Below are 17,756 nucleotides of genomic sequence, written 5' to 3' on the forward strand. Positions count from 1 at the left end.
AAAATTAACCAGAGAAATACACGCTATGATGATCTTAGGGGGCTTAGATCAGCATACAAAAAACTAAACTAATTAAAGAATATATACGTGTTTAGTCTAGAAATTCTAGGTAGTAGAAAATTATCTTAAAAAAGCTACGAAGATAGAGTTTCCCAAATTGTCAATACATCTATGACATAGGATGCTGATTCGAATTTTTGACACATTCAATAATTAAAATCAGAAAACTAGGCTTCCTCACTAGGACAAGAAAATAATGCAACTGGGCCCTTCAGATTGGAGTTTCAACGATACATTTTGAAAACATGATTATATAACGTTAAGTTAAACGCATGTATATATATCTAATAATTGAACATCGAGATGTTGGATTCAGTTGTGATGCCCTTAAGGTACAAAAAGATAGGCCCCCATATAGTATGATTAACATTCTAATGTATGAAACAGTAGCTCTACAGCTTTTCCTAATCTCTCTTCTAAGTTGTAACTAGCTACACTTCTCCTTTTTACATTGTCAACTATACTAATGGTAAGTATTACCGCTTAGAAAAGAGGACTAACATCAACATCGACATTGAAACGACAACCTTGAATCCTGAGGTATCCCAGAAGTTCTGATTATTGTTGCTTGAAGTTCCGACTTGCTTAGTTGATAATTGGTCTCTCAGTTCCTTAATAGCTTTGTCACGTCGTTCCCCCATCTGCAATTTATGTTAGCATGAATGGCATTAGGTTTACTGTATCAGGCATAATTTAATCAATGTAGTAGTAGTAAAGAGTAGAATTACCCTTTGAAGCTTGCGAGTTTGCGTTCGAGTCTCTTGGAGACAGAATTCCAACTTCATAATCCTCTTTTTCAACTCTTGATCAGCCCTACGATGCTTTTCCAACTGTCCAGGAAAGAGGTTGAAAATCGTGAGGAAAAATCACTCATAAAGTATCATAGAATTTAGAGAGCGATGGGAAAGTATGTACCAAACCTGAGATTCCAACTCCTTGGTTTTTAGCTTCCAGTGGGCAGACATGATCCTGATTTCGTCCCTGAGTTTGGCAAGTTCTTCATCTTTGTTAGTCAACAGCTTGTTCATCTTCTCAATGTTCTTTGGAGAGACCTCATCTAAGACCTTCCTCAGTTCACAATCTGTGTTTGCTCCAGATTTTGCTAATGCTTGCATGATATCATGCTCGATTCTCACTACTTCATCTTTCAATTGCCTTTGGGATGATTCTCTTGCTTGAAGATCCTTCTGCAAAAGATCTAATTGCTCACCAAGTTTATTTACACGAACTTCATGTTCCTTCAGTGAGCTGTTTTTCTCATCCAACTCTTTCAAAAGCACCAAACACTGAAGCTGTGCAGATTCAGCTGATGCAGCACTTGCATCTGCAGTTGCTTGAGTAGCAGAAAGTTGTGATTTGAGGTCATCCAACTGCTTGACATACTGAATAACATTCAGACCAGATGCTATTAAAATGCATACCAATATCCTAGGAAACCATTCTTATTGTAATGATGCATGTTTATAGATATTAAAGGAAAAAGTCGCACACAACTGAACAATTAGTATGCATCTTAAATTAACCAGAGGAGAAGATATTTTTTACAAAATAAAAAACTTTTCAATTCAATCTTAAAAAAAATAAAAATAAGTGAAGGGTTTAAAAGGAATTGGATTAATAAGGGATACTGTATTATTATTCAGATTTGGAGTTTGTAACTTTTTCAGTCAAACTTTATGAGTTTAAGTACTTCCATTATGTGTTAAGTCGCACTAATTTCCTTTAAGTTAACTTGAATCTACTTAAAGCAGATGTATCATCATACATTTACCGTTATTAGACATCTTTTTTATCAACTCAAATCACTCATTCCTAACACACCGATATGGTGTCAAAAATATGAATCAACCACAGATATTCAGGTTGTCCCAGTCATATATATAAATTACTTTATCACACATAATTGACTAAAATAAGTCGCCTTGAATTGCTACCTAAGATGCTCATTCGAGCACATTTTATTTGAATCGGCCAGGCACCATGTTATATCCAACTAATCGTTTCTTCAACAATCTGAGGACAACTCTCAATGCCAGAATATTCAGAGTTGGAGCAATGATATATGCCTCAATATCAAAGGTATCTCAAGATAGCTAATACCAAGAGAACGTGACTCTCACAAAAGACAGTTTTAGCACTACCTTAAAAAAACCTCAATCCTAAAACTAATAGATATATTTTTTTAATTATAAATGCACAACAAAGGGGTAGAAAGTGATGTTTAAAACCAAGTGCTACCCATCTAAAAGCCACTAACAAGTGAATCCAAAAAGTAGTTTGATTTATTAAATGGTAAATCATCCAAGATTCCTCTTTATCTCACTAACTCAGCTAAAAGAAACAAAATTTTCGACCCAATTCAAAACACAGACAAAGTTTGTTGGACCACTATACTCAGGTTGAACTACTAGAGACAATAATCTTCTATTAATTCTTCAATCCTCAATACTATTTCCCAAAAAGGACAAACAAGAAATGCCAGAAAGTAGCCTCAAAAGATATTCATCATAATATGTCTTTCAAGTACCTTTTCTTTTAGTAATTGCAAATTAACCCAAATGCCCCACACACAAGATCTTGGAGCCCAACTTATTCCTCATCTAAACCCACTAAACTACTCTCAAATCAAACCAAAAATACATAAATTTTCAAGAAATGACACTCGTGACAAATACCTTCTCAGTGTTTAAAGCTGAAAATTGAAGCTCTCCATTCTTTTCCTCCAAATTCTTCTGCAATTTGTTTATCTCTTCTTCCATTTTCTTAGCTTTACTCTCTGCTTCCTGTAAATAAAAAACAATAAACACACAATAATCAGACCAAGTCCAAGAATCACCTGACCCACACTTCCACCTGCTTCACATAGGAAAAGACAAAAAGTTTTTTTAAAAAAAAAAAATATCAAACACTCATAAATCAAAACTCAATTTGACCTGTCTGGTTAGGGTTTCACGAACAAACGACTGTTCTTGATAAGCAAGACGGCTGCGAACCTCCTTGAGCTCCGCCGCAAGCGACACCACGTTTCGCCGGAAATTCTGCTTCTTCTCACTCAGATCCTTCAACAACGGATCCACCACTAAAGTCGACGGCCGTTCTTCCACCGACATCACCGTAAAACTCCAGACAACTACAAATCCAGGATGAACTGTTGTTTCTGCTACTATATCCGATGATTCACCTGTGAAGCTTATAAATCCCAAAAAGGAAAAAAAAAACTTAGTTGCTTCTTCCTATGACCTCCGTAATTAAAGCTAACAACCAAGCACACTTTGCATGTGAATACGTAGGGTAGCATTTAAGTCGCTGACCCAAATTTCAGAATTTTCAATTTATTGATAATCCAAGAGCAATAATGGAAACAGAATTATTATAAATGTAAGATAATGCGTTATAATACTTCAAAATTCAAATTTTTTATATGGTTCTTAATATTTCATGAATCAATTTCAATATGGAGAGAGAAAAAAAAGACAGATCAGTGTTTTGAAAATGAAAGAGAGAGAGAGAGAGAGGAGCAAGTTGACAGTCAAATGGAGGTTTATTCCACACGACTCTTACACTTCTAAGGAACAATTAAGAAACACGCTTCCCACACAGCTAAAAAAATAGCACTAATCATTTTTACCCATAAACACACACAGAGACAAACATGCATGAACACCTGATCAGCGAAAGAGTAGAAAATCACGAGAAATGCGTTCAAATCTAATTGCAGAGATTTAGGAAAAAAAAACAAAAAACTGATGATGCTAATAACACCAAAAATTAAAATACATATATATATATATATATATATATATATATGTATGATGGGGGATTTACCGGCGACGATTGATCTGAGTTGAAGGATCGGACGGCGGAGGAAGAAATGAGAGGATGAGTGAAGTGATTTTGGGGGGTGGGTGGGTGGGAGAATTTAATAGAGCAGTGAATAAGGGAAGCTGAGATTCACTGATATGTCTATTGTCTAAACAGAGACAAAGAGAGATGAAGGTGATGTGGAGGTTCGGAATTTGAACTAGAGGTTCGGTTTATCGACTTGACAGATAGTATTCTGGTTTGGAAATAGGTATAGGTTCGGGTTTTACGAGCCTCGGGTTTTGGGACAAAGGACAAATTTCGAACCTGGACATAAAATGACCTCAGCGCGGCAAATCTGAAAATTTTCATCAAGGGACGAGATCTCTCCACGTGGGGTGAGTTATTTGCAACTGTCAGATTGATCTAAATAATTATTAAAAGAAAAATCTTGATTATTTTCACATGCAATTAGATGTGAAAATAATCAAGTTTATTTAGGAAAATAATTTACATCCTGTCAGAGATTTGTTTGACTATGCTCAAGTAGAGTAAGACAAGAAATCCTGAATTTTGGAAAAAGGAGGAATTAGAAAATAGTCAAGATTTGAATGAAGGAATTAATTTATTGGTAAAATTTAAATTAAATACTAACATATTATAAAGCAAAAATGGAAATGAATTGATTTCACATTATTTACAACAATAAACTATGGACCAATTTAATTTAAATAAAAAAGGCAAAAAAATCATGGAATGTCTTCATCAAGATTAGATAATTAATCATTTGCAGTGAACTTTTCTATGGCAAATGAGTTCCTCTCTTTCTTCTTTACGAAAATATAAATATGTATTTTAAGAAAAAATATTATTGATCTTTTAATCTTAATAAGATACCTCGTATTTAAGATACTATGAAGTTACCTGGCCATGAACTTTTCTACGGACAAAACTTTATCTTTTTCTTCTTTTTTCATTACAAAAATATATTTTGTTTATATTCCAAGAAAACAAACAATTGTTGATGCATTTTAATGTAAAAATTAAAATATTAAGTGCATATGTTAGATTTATTATATTTATGGTATCATAGATCTGCGTCCGCCTTTATACAGTTGGATACAAAATTATCTATTTTTGAAACAGAAATTAAAGTAGTAGATCTTTTACATCAACATTTTATCTTTTATCATATATTTCGTATCAAATACAATAAATCCTGACATGTATATTTTATTTTCTTTTATTTTATCTTTTATCAAATACTTCGTGTTTAAACTTAAAAATTATGAGGTTACCTTTATATATATATATATATATATATTACCTTCAATATGAAAATTTCTAATACAACTTCAGAACTAATGGGGCATAATATATTATGATGTGCGAGCATTATAAATAAGCACGACTTATATTTTTTGAAAAGATAGACAAAAAAGGCATTATGAAATTTTAAAGATATATGATTGCTCCCAGACAAACTAGCATTATAAATATATATTTTTAAAGATGTTTTCATCAATATAATAATAAAAACAATAAGTATTTCATGAAATAATCAAAATATAATTATTTTTTTCAAATACTATCATTATTTTTAAAAAAAAACTGAAATTGAATTCATGAATGGTTTATTTAAGATGATTATTAATGTCAATACTGTATATCAGAAGAGGAAACAAACTCTCAACTTTCCGTGAATCATGTGTGGCCTTCTCTAACTTACTACGTATTGATTGCTTGCCTTATTATTTGTGTCACACGCTAGAGCCATAGGTATACTCATTTTAATTTAATTTGTTAGCTTGTTTAATATTCTATTTATCTCACTATTGACATTAAAAAATGAAACTCGACACAAGAAAGTACCAGGTCAAGCTCGATCGAGCTAATTAAAATGGAGAGAATATAAAATTAATGTCGAAGGTTTAGTATTAATTAGTTTTTTGTTTAAAAAGATTATAGCACATTCAGTTTTTGTCACATACTTGGAACTTGTTTGGCATTGATGCTAAAAAATTGTTTAGTCTTAGAATCACATATTTAAAATGACTTTTCAAGAAAGTACTCAAAAAAAAAAATTGTGTTTGAATTAATTAAAAAAGTGTTTTTCTTAAGCAAAATGTGGTTGGTTGATCTTTTTTAAAAAGGTGTTTTTCATAGTCAAATTACAAAAAAAGACAATTATTAATGTACTTCTAATATTAAAATTATTTTATAGAGAGAAACTATTTTAAATATCTACTATAAAAAATTATGTTAATTTTTGTTTTTACTAAATTAAAATGTACATGTTTAAATTTTCAATCAATATTATATCTTTTTGGGGAGGCTGAAATATTTAATTATTTTTTTTTTCTTTTTTCTAATCTTGTAAAATTATTGTTGGTAGATTTTTTTTTCTAATTCTGCAAAATAATACGTAAAATAATATATAATATATAAATTAATAATATACAAACGTAAAATAAATCCTAAAATTTATAATACAAAAATAAATAATAAAATTCATAAATGAAATTTAACCAAACTTATTAAATGTGTTGATTAATTAATAAGAAACATATTGGTAAATATTTATATACAGAAAAAAAAATAGTCTTGAGAAAAATGATTTTTTGTTTCTGCTTCTATGTTTTTTTTTTTAAGACATAAATTATTAACTTCTTCCCAACAACAGAAAATCAACTTTTACTTTCATTTAAAAGTATTTTTATTGATTTGTCAAACACTTAATTTTTCAATAAATATATATATATATATATATATTTCGAAATAAGTGTTTGTAGCTTTGCAAAATGGAATGAACACATGACAAAATGTATAAAGATTTCCCAGAATCTTTATACCAGAAGATTTCCAGTAGTTGCTCTAGTGAGAGCGAAGTGGTTCAATAGCATCAATATGGACACAAAACAATAATTTTGTGGTTACAAGTGTGAGTCAATTATTTACGCTTTGCAAACTCCTTTTCCGATTTGATTTGTCTACCACTTTTTTAATAATTTAATATCCACTAAAGATAATTTAAAAAATATATATTACTACTACTATTCATTCAAATTAGTTAGATGGACCTTAGCTATCATGACTAGGGTGGGTAGAGGTAAGAATGGTATGGTATAGTACGGTATGGTATGTAATGTTTGGTTCGGTAATTTGATATTTTAAAATTTGGTTTTGATATTTTGTGGGTAGGAAAAACTGGTTACTATAGTTTGGCTAACTTCAACTCATATATATTCGCATAATAAAAATTTATGATTTTGACTTTTTAAGAAACATTTCAATTGTATCATACTCTAATATTATTCAAAATAAAGTACAAACATGTCTCTTTGTTTCAAGATAGAGTAGTCGAAATTCAACATCTAAACAATTAGTTACTACTACTATTTTATATATTTACTAATATTATATATATATATATATGAATTTTATATGTACCTATATATTTTTGTACGATATTCGATTTAATATTTTCTTTTATAAATACCAAATACCACATTGCATACCAAGCTTTTAAAATGCATGCCAAATATCATAATATTCAAACTGTGGTGTTAAATTTTTTGGAAATATTGTATGAAATAGCAAATTAGTAATTCAAATTAAATGTTATAGCCATAATTTCTTTTATTTGTAATTCACAACAAATATTCCATGATTTTGTCATCACATTTGTATACCAAAATATACAAATAGACCCATTTGTATATCGAAATATACAAATAGACCCGTTCAGTATACATATGCGTTGTATATTTATAGTAATTTTGTTTATATACGATTACTATGTTTTAGTTTGTATGCCGAAATATACAAATATAATTTTTTATGTATATGTATATCGAAATATACAGATTAATAGTCATGGCAAACTTAAAGTTTGTTATGGAGCACAATTATACAAACTATAGCTATAACATACAAATATGATTTTTATGTTTGCTAAACCTAAAATTTACTCTAATTTTTTTGCCTTCTATATGGTATTTCACCCCTAATCATGACTTTGGGTCGTTTGGACATAATTTCTTTTATAATTATTTTCAAGTTCTTTTTTAAAAATAAATAAATTATATTTATTTAATTGTATGTTATGTTAGTTTTTCATCCAAACTTGAAAAATAGTTTGAAAAACTTATCAGGACCAATTCCCAGTAAAATATTTTTCTCCCTACAAATTGATATCTTTTCGAGGTGAAATTCATACTTCAAGTTTTAAATGTTATTTCTAAGTAAACTTCGAATATTATTATATTTTGAGAACACGTTTCGTTCTCAACAAATCATTGCAGAATTAGGAGATGCATTTAATATAATAGAAAAAATGGTAGTATAATATTGCAGTGCACGTGTTATAGCACATTATATTATTCATGCATTCTATCCATCAATAGAATCTTCATAATTTTGTCCATCAATCATATATATCCGGAGAAAATGCATTTTTTAGTGGCGCAGTAAATAGAGTTTTGAGAATAGGAACATCAGACCTATGTATTTACATCAAGTGAAATATTCTTAAAAATTAGTACCACAGACACACATCAATTTCCAACGATCTCCTAAATTTACAAAAAAAAAAGAAGTAAAAATATAAGTTCATGTGAATAGGATTTATAAAATGATCATCACTAATAGGCTATTCCACAAATATAAGTATTTTATTAGAACTTTATACCCTAAAACCTTATTCAAATAATTGTTTCTACTCTCAACAATCAAAGTGCTAAGTTGCCAGAAGAGCCCCCATAAAGTGGGCTGAGCACCCAAAATAGGCCGATGCCCAATCTCTTCCATGGACTGGGCTTCACCTTGGGCTTTTGTTCCCATGCGGGTTATGATTGGGTGGGATTGAATCCGTAAACTCAATGCTTCCTACTTACTTTTTTATATTTGAAAAAAACATATTTATTTTCATAAAGTGAAAAAGAAAGAAAAAGGATGGTGGGGGAAGGTATAACTCTTTTTGTTATGTGGCTTGCATGAACAAGGCAAGTAATGAATCAAATATTTGCAAATTCAATAATACAGGTTTACTAATGAAGCAAAGAATCCATGGTTGTATTCTTAGGTTTTTACTTTTAAGTTTTCAAATTAAAATATATTATAAACATAGATATATCATTTTTTCTTTCGTATTATATTTATGCTTCGATAGGTAGGTTAATCGTACATGTTAATCAATCACACTATTTACCGTATTATATTTCGTATTAAGTAAACCATCAATTTTATTTTTAAAATATCGATAGATATAACTTTACGACGCATCACTAAGATTTGTGTTTCAATTCTAGATATCCTTTGTCAATTAATTTTATTAAATTAATGATACTCTCTTATTTTATTTTTAAAAAATAATCAGAGAAATAAAAGGAATATGTTAAATAAAACAAAATATTCAATGACCAAAAAAAAAATAAAGGAAAAAGATTTATGAGGTTGAGAGATCCAATAACAGATTACTATGTTAGAATTGAAAAGTCCATATTCAAGAGTTAAAGAGTAGATGATACTCCAAGACCAAGAGTCAATGATCAAACTCGAATGCTACACTTCAAATAAATAGAATACCTTGTCAAACCACTTTGTCTATTTGAAATAGTATTGAATATCAAATAAAAAATTAATAATAAAATAGTATTTTTATTAATTCAGTCACAATAGCTTATTAGTATAGTTTTGTTAAATAAATCTGAAGAGAGTAGGATATATATAATAGAGGATGAAAAAAATGTAGCAAAGTAATAAAATATACTGATAAAACAAGTAAAACATTTATTTATATTAATTTAATAGTATTATCAGCTAAAAAATGTAGATGATAGGATTATATATTTGCTAATATAATTAAGTAATAAATCTATTTATAAAGCTTACATCACATATTTAATGATTTACTGTAAACGTCAAATGCAATTTTTTTTTTTTCCCTAATGAAGTAATGAATTCAAATCACGTACAAAATAATCAGTTCTTTGTTTACTTTCTTCATTATAACATACTGTTATTCCTTTTTTTTTTTCAAAAAAGGAAAAGAAATTATGACGTGGAGAGATCCAATCATGGCAATCCATGTAATATTGGAATAGAAAAAAAACAAATTATATTTAAAAACTGAAATGGTAGTTGAAGACGAAGAGTCAATGATCAAATAGTAAATGCATTAAAAGAGAAAATAAATTCCTTCCTCACATTTTATATTATATTTTTCATTTTTAATCAATTTCAAAAGAAATAAATATATAATTATATAGATATATAATAATAATAATTTAATTTTAAATTTTGAAAATGTTTCTTTGAGCTATACAAAAAATACAACATATTCACCTCATACAATGTAATGATAAAATCTGTATATACCATTCCAATTTGTGAAACAATAATAAATATTTTGTTTAATTATTAATAAAATAATTATAATTAAATATTGTTGGAATAATAATTTAAATTTGTGTTGAAATTCTAAGTTGTTCAGGATTTGTTATTTAATTAAGGGAATTAATGTCTAGTTAAATTTTGTTTATCCTAGTTCAATTAGAAATAAAATTTTAATCCTAATTTGATTTGATTTCTTTAATTATAAATAGAATATTAGTGGTTATTTTTTTCAATAGATAGAAAAGAGAAAACTTTAACTTATTTTCATGTAGTACTAATTTATTTTAAATCATAATTTGAGACACCAACTCAGCACTTTCCTCAATGGAAGTCAAGCTCGTTCCTCACGATTCTGCTATACAACATATTTTACCATTCTGTCCATTAAATTGGAAGGCATAATAGTCATTTCGCAAACCCCTTATGAATCTTCCACCCGTCACAACTACGGCAGTCCCCACTCATCAAAATCCCCCTTTTATAATCCAACACTCTCTCATCTATATCTTCCACTCTCTCTATATCCTCTTCTAATCCTACGCACTCCTCAACTAACCTTACGCACCAGACATACATAAAAAGACTAAATTTTACACATCGGTATTCGCTATCGTGCGCCATTTCTTCTCCGGCGACGGAACTCGTTCGAAATGGGTGGTGCAGGGGGAAACGGGAACGGTGGAGGGGGAGGACCGCAGCCGTCGGGTGCGGCTGAGTCGCTGTACTCGGCGGCGAGGATTTCGGTATGGTGGGATATAGAAAACTGTCAAGTACCTAGAGGATCTGATCCTCATGCGATCGCTCAGAATATAAGTTCTGCGCTTGTGAATATGAACTACTGTGGACCGGTTTCTATTTCCGCTTACGGTGATACAACTAAGATCTCTTCTTCTGTTCAGCAGGCGCTTAATAGTACTGGAATCGGCCTTAATCACGTTCCTGCAGGTATAATTTTTGTTGACACACTTTTTTTCTGTTTGCATCTTTGTTAGTCTGTGTAATTCGGATGAAAATGACTTGTTTTTAGTTGATTTGATATTTGGTTGAGTCGATCTATGTTTTAACAGTTGTTTTTTCTGTCACTGGACAGGAACGGTTAGATCTCATTGAACTGTGCCTTTATGATTGTTTTGTTTGTGCTGATATATAAGTCAACGGAGTGTTTTTGATGGTCTAAGAGCAAGGCTGACCCTTTGAATCTATGCAAGTGCAAATCTGATTTTTCTGTGGTCGAATTCAGTCAGATGCAAAATTGCATTTTTTTCAGTGAAAATAGCCATGTTTTCCAATTTAAACATCAACCAAAGGATTGTTACTTGGAAAAAAGTATTGATTGTGTTTATTTGTTTTAATTTTCTCATCAAACCCACTATCAGTGATAGAGATGGGGTGTTTAAGAATCTGTTTAGCGCATACTCAACTTTTATGAGTTGCTGATCTTTTGTTTCGGAATTATAGAGCTCATTTTCTCTAGATCATGAAGAAATCAAAATAGTGGTCCGCGGTAGATCCATGATTTTAAGTAATCGGGTGTGAGTACTACTGCACAGTCCATACTCTTTTATGGAACTGTCCCTTTCATCAACGCCGAAGGTAGGAAAGAAGACTCTATTGAGAGTGAAGCAAAAGAGCTCAATCTTCTTGGCGGGAAGTTTCTTTTAACACGTGTTCGGACAATGGGGTGGATTATGTATATATATGTGTTTTTTTAAAAACATTTTCAAGTATATATAGTTGGATTTGGCTCCCCCTCTAGTTCCTTCAGTTCTAGTTTAAAATTATGACGTGTGTCTACTGTCGAGTCCAGTATTTTCAGTGTTTCGAAAAAACAAAAATTGTAGTGCTTGAGATTTCAACTTGGAACCTTAAGTTAAATTTTTAACCCCCTCAATCACTAAGCCAACCTTTAATCTTATTTTTAGGAGGTTCAAAACCTATATATGTACTTAATTTTTTTTTCGAAATACCTTATGTATACTGTGTAACTTCTTGCGGAGCAAACCCCCTCGCTACCTTCTATATCTGCCCCTGCACGTGGTTACTTAATAATTTAATAGATCTGATATATTTTACTAATTTCTATATTTTTTACAGTAATTAAAGGATAGTCTATTTTCACCATAGTTAAAGGATAGTCTCTGCAATCTTTTGCCAAACTGTATAATACGTTTACCATTTCTAGCTTCTGAACCTCAAAGTCTGGTGGAATTACCACCATGAACCTCTCTTTTTGTTTCTCAATTTGATTAGACCTAAAAGCTTCTAGAAAGAATTGCACACAAAAAACTTCAACACCAAGTCATATTAACTTGAAGCTTGTAACTTCCACCAAAGAGTGGGAAGATTAGCATATATATTTGAGACTGGGAGAATAAGATACTGAATTTGCTTTCTGGCCGGCCGATCGGGCAAAAAAGTTGAAGGATCCTCAAAATTATCAATGGCAAGTTGGTAATTCAGAAGCAGCAGTGGAAATCAAGGCGCATCCGCTTTGTCATCTCAGTTTCTTTTTGTGCAAAGAGATTGAAATGATTCCGCCCTTCTAGCCTGCCTCCGCCACTGCTCAGAGGAAAGATTTAGTGCATCCATCACTTGAATTTTCTTCCAAATCAGAAGACAAATTAAAACATGTCTCGTTGGCTGTGATGGGAAGGCTCTAATTTTTGCTGAGCTTCATCAGTTCTCTGTGAAAGATTTGGAAGAGAAAGAAAATTTACTTTTCATTGTCAGACAGTGAGCGAGAGAGAGAGAGAGGATGTGAGTTGATTTTTGACCATACTGGTGGCATATGCTGCTATACAACCTTGGACAAAAGTGAGAATTTGGAGCTGATATGTGGTCGCTTTTAATGTTTAGTAGAATTCTTATCTTAATCGAGTCTTAAGCTAACCCTTCAAGGTAGTGTATAGACCAAGTGAAAAGCAGTGTATTCAGGATTCTTATTTTTAACATTTATGGTAGCGTGATTAGATCTATTTAGAACTGCTTGGACTCCGTCATGACAAATTTTTGTCCAAATGTGTACAGGTGTCAAAGATGCAAGTGATAAGAAGATTCTTGTGGACATGTTATTCTGGGCAGTTGACAATCCTGCACCTGCTAACTATTTGTTGATTTCGGGAGATCGTGATTTTTCAAACGCACTTCATCAATTGCGCATGCGCAGATATAATATTCTTCTCGCACAACCTCAAAAAGCTTCTGTTCCCCTTGTTGCTGCTGCGAAGACTGTATGGCTCTGGACAAGCCTTTCATCTGGAGGACCTCCTCTCACAAATAGTGAATCAAGTCAACTTGTAAATAGCAGCTACGGTTCTTTACCCACTTTAGATGCATTATCAACGTCGTCTAGTGACTCCAGTCTGATAAACCAGCTTGACACTTTCCATGAAAACCCGCAAATGAAGTTTAACAATTTGGGAAGGGGTACAGATATTAAGCAGAAGGGCAAACCAGTTCGTAGAAGTGTGAATCAACCCAATATATCACGAACTTCATCTGGCACACAAGAAAATCATAGTGCTGCAAACTTTCATCAACCAGGATATGGATATCCTAAGCAGTTCAATGATTCAGTGGAGTTACCTGGAGCTCATAATTCAAGAACTCCTTTCAGTGGGCCTGTACCAAGCGGTGTTCCTGGTAATCCTGAGCCATCCTGGACGAATGGAAACAACTCACAGAACAATTATCAAAACAATTATCCTCCAGGAAGGCCAAACAACCTCCCAGTATCACCGGTAATTCCATCTGGTAATTTCTTACCACCTAATTCGCATGTGCATCATTCACATTCAATGCCTCCTAGGTCTGATGCAATTGGCTACACCTCAGGCCCTCAAATATCTATGCCTGATATGGGTAAGCTAAAAGTCAGTGAAAACTCCAATAATGGTCATAATCGTCCTTTTTCTCAAACGTGGAATGGAGAATCGAGACAACCTCCTAACATCGAGAATTCTTATACAAATACAAATGGGCCTCATAAAGGACACAATTTGCAGAAGAAAACACCATTTTATGTTGAAAAAGAGGTAAACAGGTATCCACATCCCAGCCCTGAGATTCCACCACCGTCATCTATAGCAAATAGCAGTAATGGACCTCTCAATGGTGTGTGGGGAGCTCCAGGATGCCCAAAACCTTCTGATTATGTTCAAGGCCTTATTGGAGTCGTTTTACTTGCATTGAACACCCTTAAAACTGAGAAGATTATGCCTACTGAAGCAAACATCTCTGATTGCATCAAATATGGAGATCCAAAACACCGCAATACTGATGTTAAGAAGGCTCTCGCGAGTGCAGTTGAACAACAGCTGGTAGTAACACGGAATTTAGGTGCTCTGCAATTATATGTTGGTAAAAATGAGAACCTATGGAGGTGTGTGAATCCCATTGGTGGTAATATGAAACAATATCCCAAAGAAGCATGGGATGACCTCCAGAAATTTCTATCATCTTCTGCCGGACGAGCCGCCATAAGCGCTACTCAGTGCAGGTAATGGGTTCTCATTTAGTTTGAACCTTTGTGGATGTTTGGTGGATGTTTGGGGAAGTTTCTAAAGTTCTTATTTAAGTGAAGCTCTTCCAATTGAAAATCCAATTAAACATATCAGGATTATGGCAAACATATTTTTATCTTTGTTAGGTCCTCTAAAAATGTTTCCTTGTGTGGTTTTATTTTACCTTTTAAAAAAAAGAAGAAGACAGAAGATGATTCCTTATGTGTATCTTGGCTGATGTGATCTAATTTTGAACTTGCTTATTTACTTGATCCTTCACTAGGTTTGAAGCAGCAACAGTTATTAAGAAAATGTGCTTAAAGGAGCTTGCTTTAGGCGAAATACTTCAGATCTTGCACATGGTTGTTAACATGAAGAAATGGCTTGTACAACCTCAATCCGGATGGCAACCAATTAAGTTTACTCTCGCAGAGATCGTCCCCGATTCAGGGGTGGTAGCTGCGACATAAGATCTGCGAGATCTGGTTATTGACGGGGAGAGATGGCTTATAGGTATTTCTTATCAGTTCCTTCATGAGCTTATCGACTGAACTGGTAATAGATCAATCTAGTACATTTCTCCTCTTAAAGGGTCGCAATAGGTTAAGTTGCTGTATTTATGGTTAAGTAGATTGTTCTGGAGTAGATATAGTTATAGTTTGGCTGTTTTATCTTTTTCCCGGGAAATCACAAAGCACTTTGACGGGAGCTTATGTCGGATAAGAAAAAACCTTCTGAGGCGTTGGAGTTTGGCTGGGATTATAGAATATCTTAAGCGAGAGATCGCTATACATGGGTGGTGGGTGCTTCGTATTTTGGGTTACTTCTTCTTTGACCGGTTATTGATTATTGATTATTGATTAAAGGGATCTACAATTGTGGAAAGTCACGGACTGTGATTCTGGACCTCTTCGAGTAACGTATGTGAGAATATCCTAGTTGCTTTTGTATCAAGCATATACATTTTGAATCTAGGCATCTCAGAGCAGGTATCATGTATAAAATTCATCGGAAAAGGATATGCTTGTTTGGTTCATATTAATGACAAAAGTAGTGGTGTTAAAAGTCTCTGAAGCTGTTGAAGGCTTAGAGCTGATTTATTGTTAAGAGTAGTTTTCAAAGGTGTATCGGTGCGGTATGAAGATATTCAGATCTTGCTGACTGGGCAGAGAATCGAATGCCCAAGACCCTCGTGTTTCAACAAACAGGACTAAGAGAACCAAAAATATGTGGTAGATTATGGTATTTTATGCATATAAATCAGAGTTTGTGCGAAGACTGATAGATCAAAATCCTTTCAACCGTATCACATTTCAGTTGGAATTATGGAAGTTAGAAACAAAAGACTACATACATCCTTGAAGGTATGATGGATAATTCTCGTTATTATCAGGTTGACTGACTGCATACAAAGAGAATTGTATGCTATCGTCTCACTGCATGCTTTAGGTCTCATTTCCCGTGCTGTTTTAAATTATTGTAGATATATGATGTTGTAATGGCTGTAAACTTGGAAGGAGTTCATTTTCAGCATTAACTTTTAAAATAAAACTTTCCTTGGTTTTTCTCTGTTATGTTGCAGTGACTTTTTTCTTTTGTCTAAATACCAAGAATCATTACAGAGTATAATTTTTGCTCCATCATTCAATATAATGTGTGTAGGAAAAGAGTTGATTTCATTTGACTATCCTCTCTTTTTTGTCTGGGACTGCTCCATACCAAAACAGGAACAATTTAAGAACCTTGGTTGGGTTCTTGACCCGATCAGAAGCAAAGAAAAAGGTCCATCTGGTGACATGGGTCTTCATTCTTCTGTACAGTCTCCTTGTTTATCGTTTTTTCTTAACTCGTCGAACAGGATGTGAACTGAGAAGATTATCTGTCAGTTTTAAGAATGCTAGTGCAAATTCATAATGATGGGTTGTTACAGCTAGTAAGGCAGGGACTGATATACTATGTAATGAACTTGATATATATCATGTGCAGTGACGACTTAGGAAAATAAGTTCATCCATTGCTATCCCTCCTAGCGTATATCTGAAATTGCTTTATACTTTAAACGAAAAGGTGAACAAAAAAAAAAGATCTTCCAATCAATATAGCAATATTTATATTGCCCAATTCACATCATTTGAATTTGCCTAAACCTTTTGATGAACATAGTAACAGATGAGATAAAATGTCTATTGGGCTAACTAAGCTTGTAATGCCAAAGACGAAGATATAAATCTCTTTCAATGTGTTTGGATCATAAATAATTAAATACTACTACAAAATCTTTTATTCAATGTATTTGGATCGTTGATAGTTGATACTACTACAATTTTTTTTATAATTTTCAACTGAAAAAAATAATACCTTATCAACCAACGGCAAGATAATTTTTTGAGGACAACAATAAAGGGTTTCACATCATTGAATCAAGTGGTTAAGTTAACAGAAGATCAAAATTTGGCAGAAGCGGGACAATTCATTTTTACAACGCTGTGATAAATTATTATACAGCAGGAAGGTTAATGCTTGATTAATCAAGAAAACATTAGGAAAATGAAAATGACAATGAAATGTCCAAGTTAAATTCATTGATTTCACGCACAATAGCTATTTGCTCTTTAAGGCCATTAATTTAAATAAGTTAAGACTTAGGCCCCTCATAGTTTTCAAATGTTCCTGGTCGACTTGTATACGTGACAATGCTCTTTATATGGAGCATTAATTCTTTTCACTACCTCTTGTGGGATTAAAGATCTCACCAAGAAAAAAATTGTAAAGTACGAAATAACATAAAAACTTTTTTTAAAAATAAAAGATATGAATCCTTTATTCCAATTGTTTCTTTTTTGACAGGAATCGAGAAATAAGAAATTTTTCAACACGATTCGATATCATACTAATGTAGTAGTATAAGAACTATTTCGATTTTGGTAAAGTTACAAATTAGAAGAACTCGAGAAATTTTGATTGAATCATGATACAAATTACAAAGAAGAAAAAAGA

The 17,756-nt window shown here is 32.3% G+C and overlaps 3 protein-coding genes across 4 annotated transcripts in view; 1 reads left to right on the plus strand and 2 right to left on the minus strand.

Annotated features, from left to right (window-relative positions):
* LOC125815508 (shaggy-related protein kinase NtK-1) overlaps positions 1–16,177 on the minus strand; it is a 177,200-nt gene extending 161,023 nt beyond the window's left edge. The window contains exon 1 of the mRNA XM_049494993.1: positions 16,166–16,177. The gene's annotated coding sequence lies outside the window, so the exon portion shown is untranslated. The remainder of the gene's footprint in view (positions 1–16,165) is intronic.
* On the minus strand, positions 341–4,004 carry LOC125815518 (nuclear envelope-associated protein 2-like). Of its 2 annotated transcripts, none has more exons than XM_049495008.1 (6): positions 3,886–4,004; positions 2,994–3,241; positions 2,736–2,843; positions 981–1,430; positions 789–890; positions 341–701 (listed from the first exon to the last, which is right to left on the minus strand). In XM_049495008.1, the coding sequence occupies exons 2-6, from the start codon at positions 3,168–3,170 to the stop codon at positions 537–539; spliced, it is 1,002 nt and encodes a 333-aa protein (XP_049350965.1). In that variant the 5' UTR covers positions 3,171–3,241; positions 3,886–4,004; the 3' UTR covers positions 341–536. The 2 variants fall into 2 exon arrangements, with proteins under 2 accessions (XP_049350965.1, XP_049350964.1); XM_049495007.1 differs by having other exon boundaries at positions 981–1,442; positions 3,886–4,002.
* Positions 10,747–15,501, plus strand: LOC125815489 (uncharacterized). The gene is made up of 3 exons (XM_049494969.1): positions 10,747–11,202; positions 13,285–14,755; positions 15,043–15,501. The coding sequence occupies exons 1-3, from the start codon at positions 10,908–10,910 to the stop codon at positions 15,227–15,229; spliced, it is 1,953 nt and encodes a 650-aa protein (XP_049350926.1). The 5' UTR covers positions 10,747–10,907; the 3' UTR covers positions 15,230–15,501.
* Positions 16,178–17,756: the final 1,579 nt, after the last annotated feature.

Source organism: Solanum verrucosum, unplaced genomic scaffold (assembly GCF_900185275.1).
Source record: "Solanum verrucosum unplaced genomic scaffold, falcon-dt-bn FXZP01000261.1, whole genome shotgun sequence".
NCBI lineage: Eukaryota > Viridiplantae > Streptophyta > Magnoliopsida > Solanales > Solanaceae > Solanum > Solanum verrucosum.

Bases quoted from the DNA above. Each gene is read 5' to 3' on its own strand.
- LOC125815489 (XM_049494969.1), top strand. From the start codon at position 10,908: ATGGGTGGTGCAGGGGGAAACGGGAACGGTGGAGGGGGAGGACCGCAG. The intron at 11,203-13,284 runs GTATAATTTTTG...AAATGTGTACAG, and splicing joins CCTTAATCACGTTCCTGCAG to GTGTCAAAGATGCAAGTGAT. The intron at 14,756-15,042 runs GTAATGGGTTCT...ATCCTTCACTAG, and splicing joins ATAAGCGCTACTCAGTGCAG to GTTTGAAGCAGCAACAGTTA.
- LOC125815518 (XM_049495007.1), bottom strand. From the start codon at position 3,170: ATGTCGGTGGAAGAACGGCCGTCGACTTTAGTGGTGGATCCGTTGTTG. The intron at 1,443-2,735 runs GTATTTGTCACG...AATGTTATTCAG, and splicing joins CAGCTTTAAACACTGAGAAG to TATGTCAAGCAGTTGGATGA. The intron at 891-980 runs GTTTGGTACATA...TTTCCTGGACAG, and splicing joins CCAAGGAGTTGGAATCTCAG to TTGGAAAAGCATCGTAGGGC.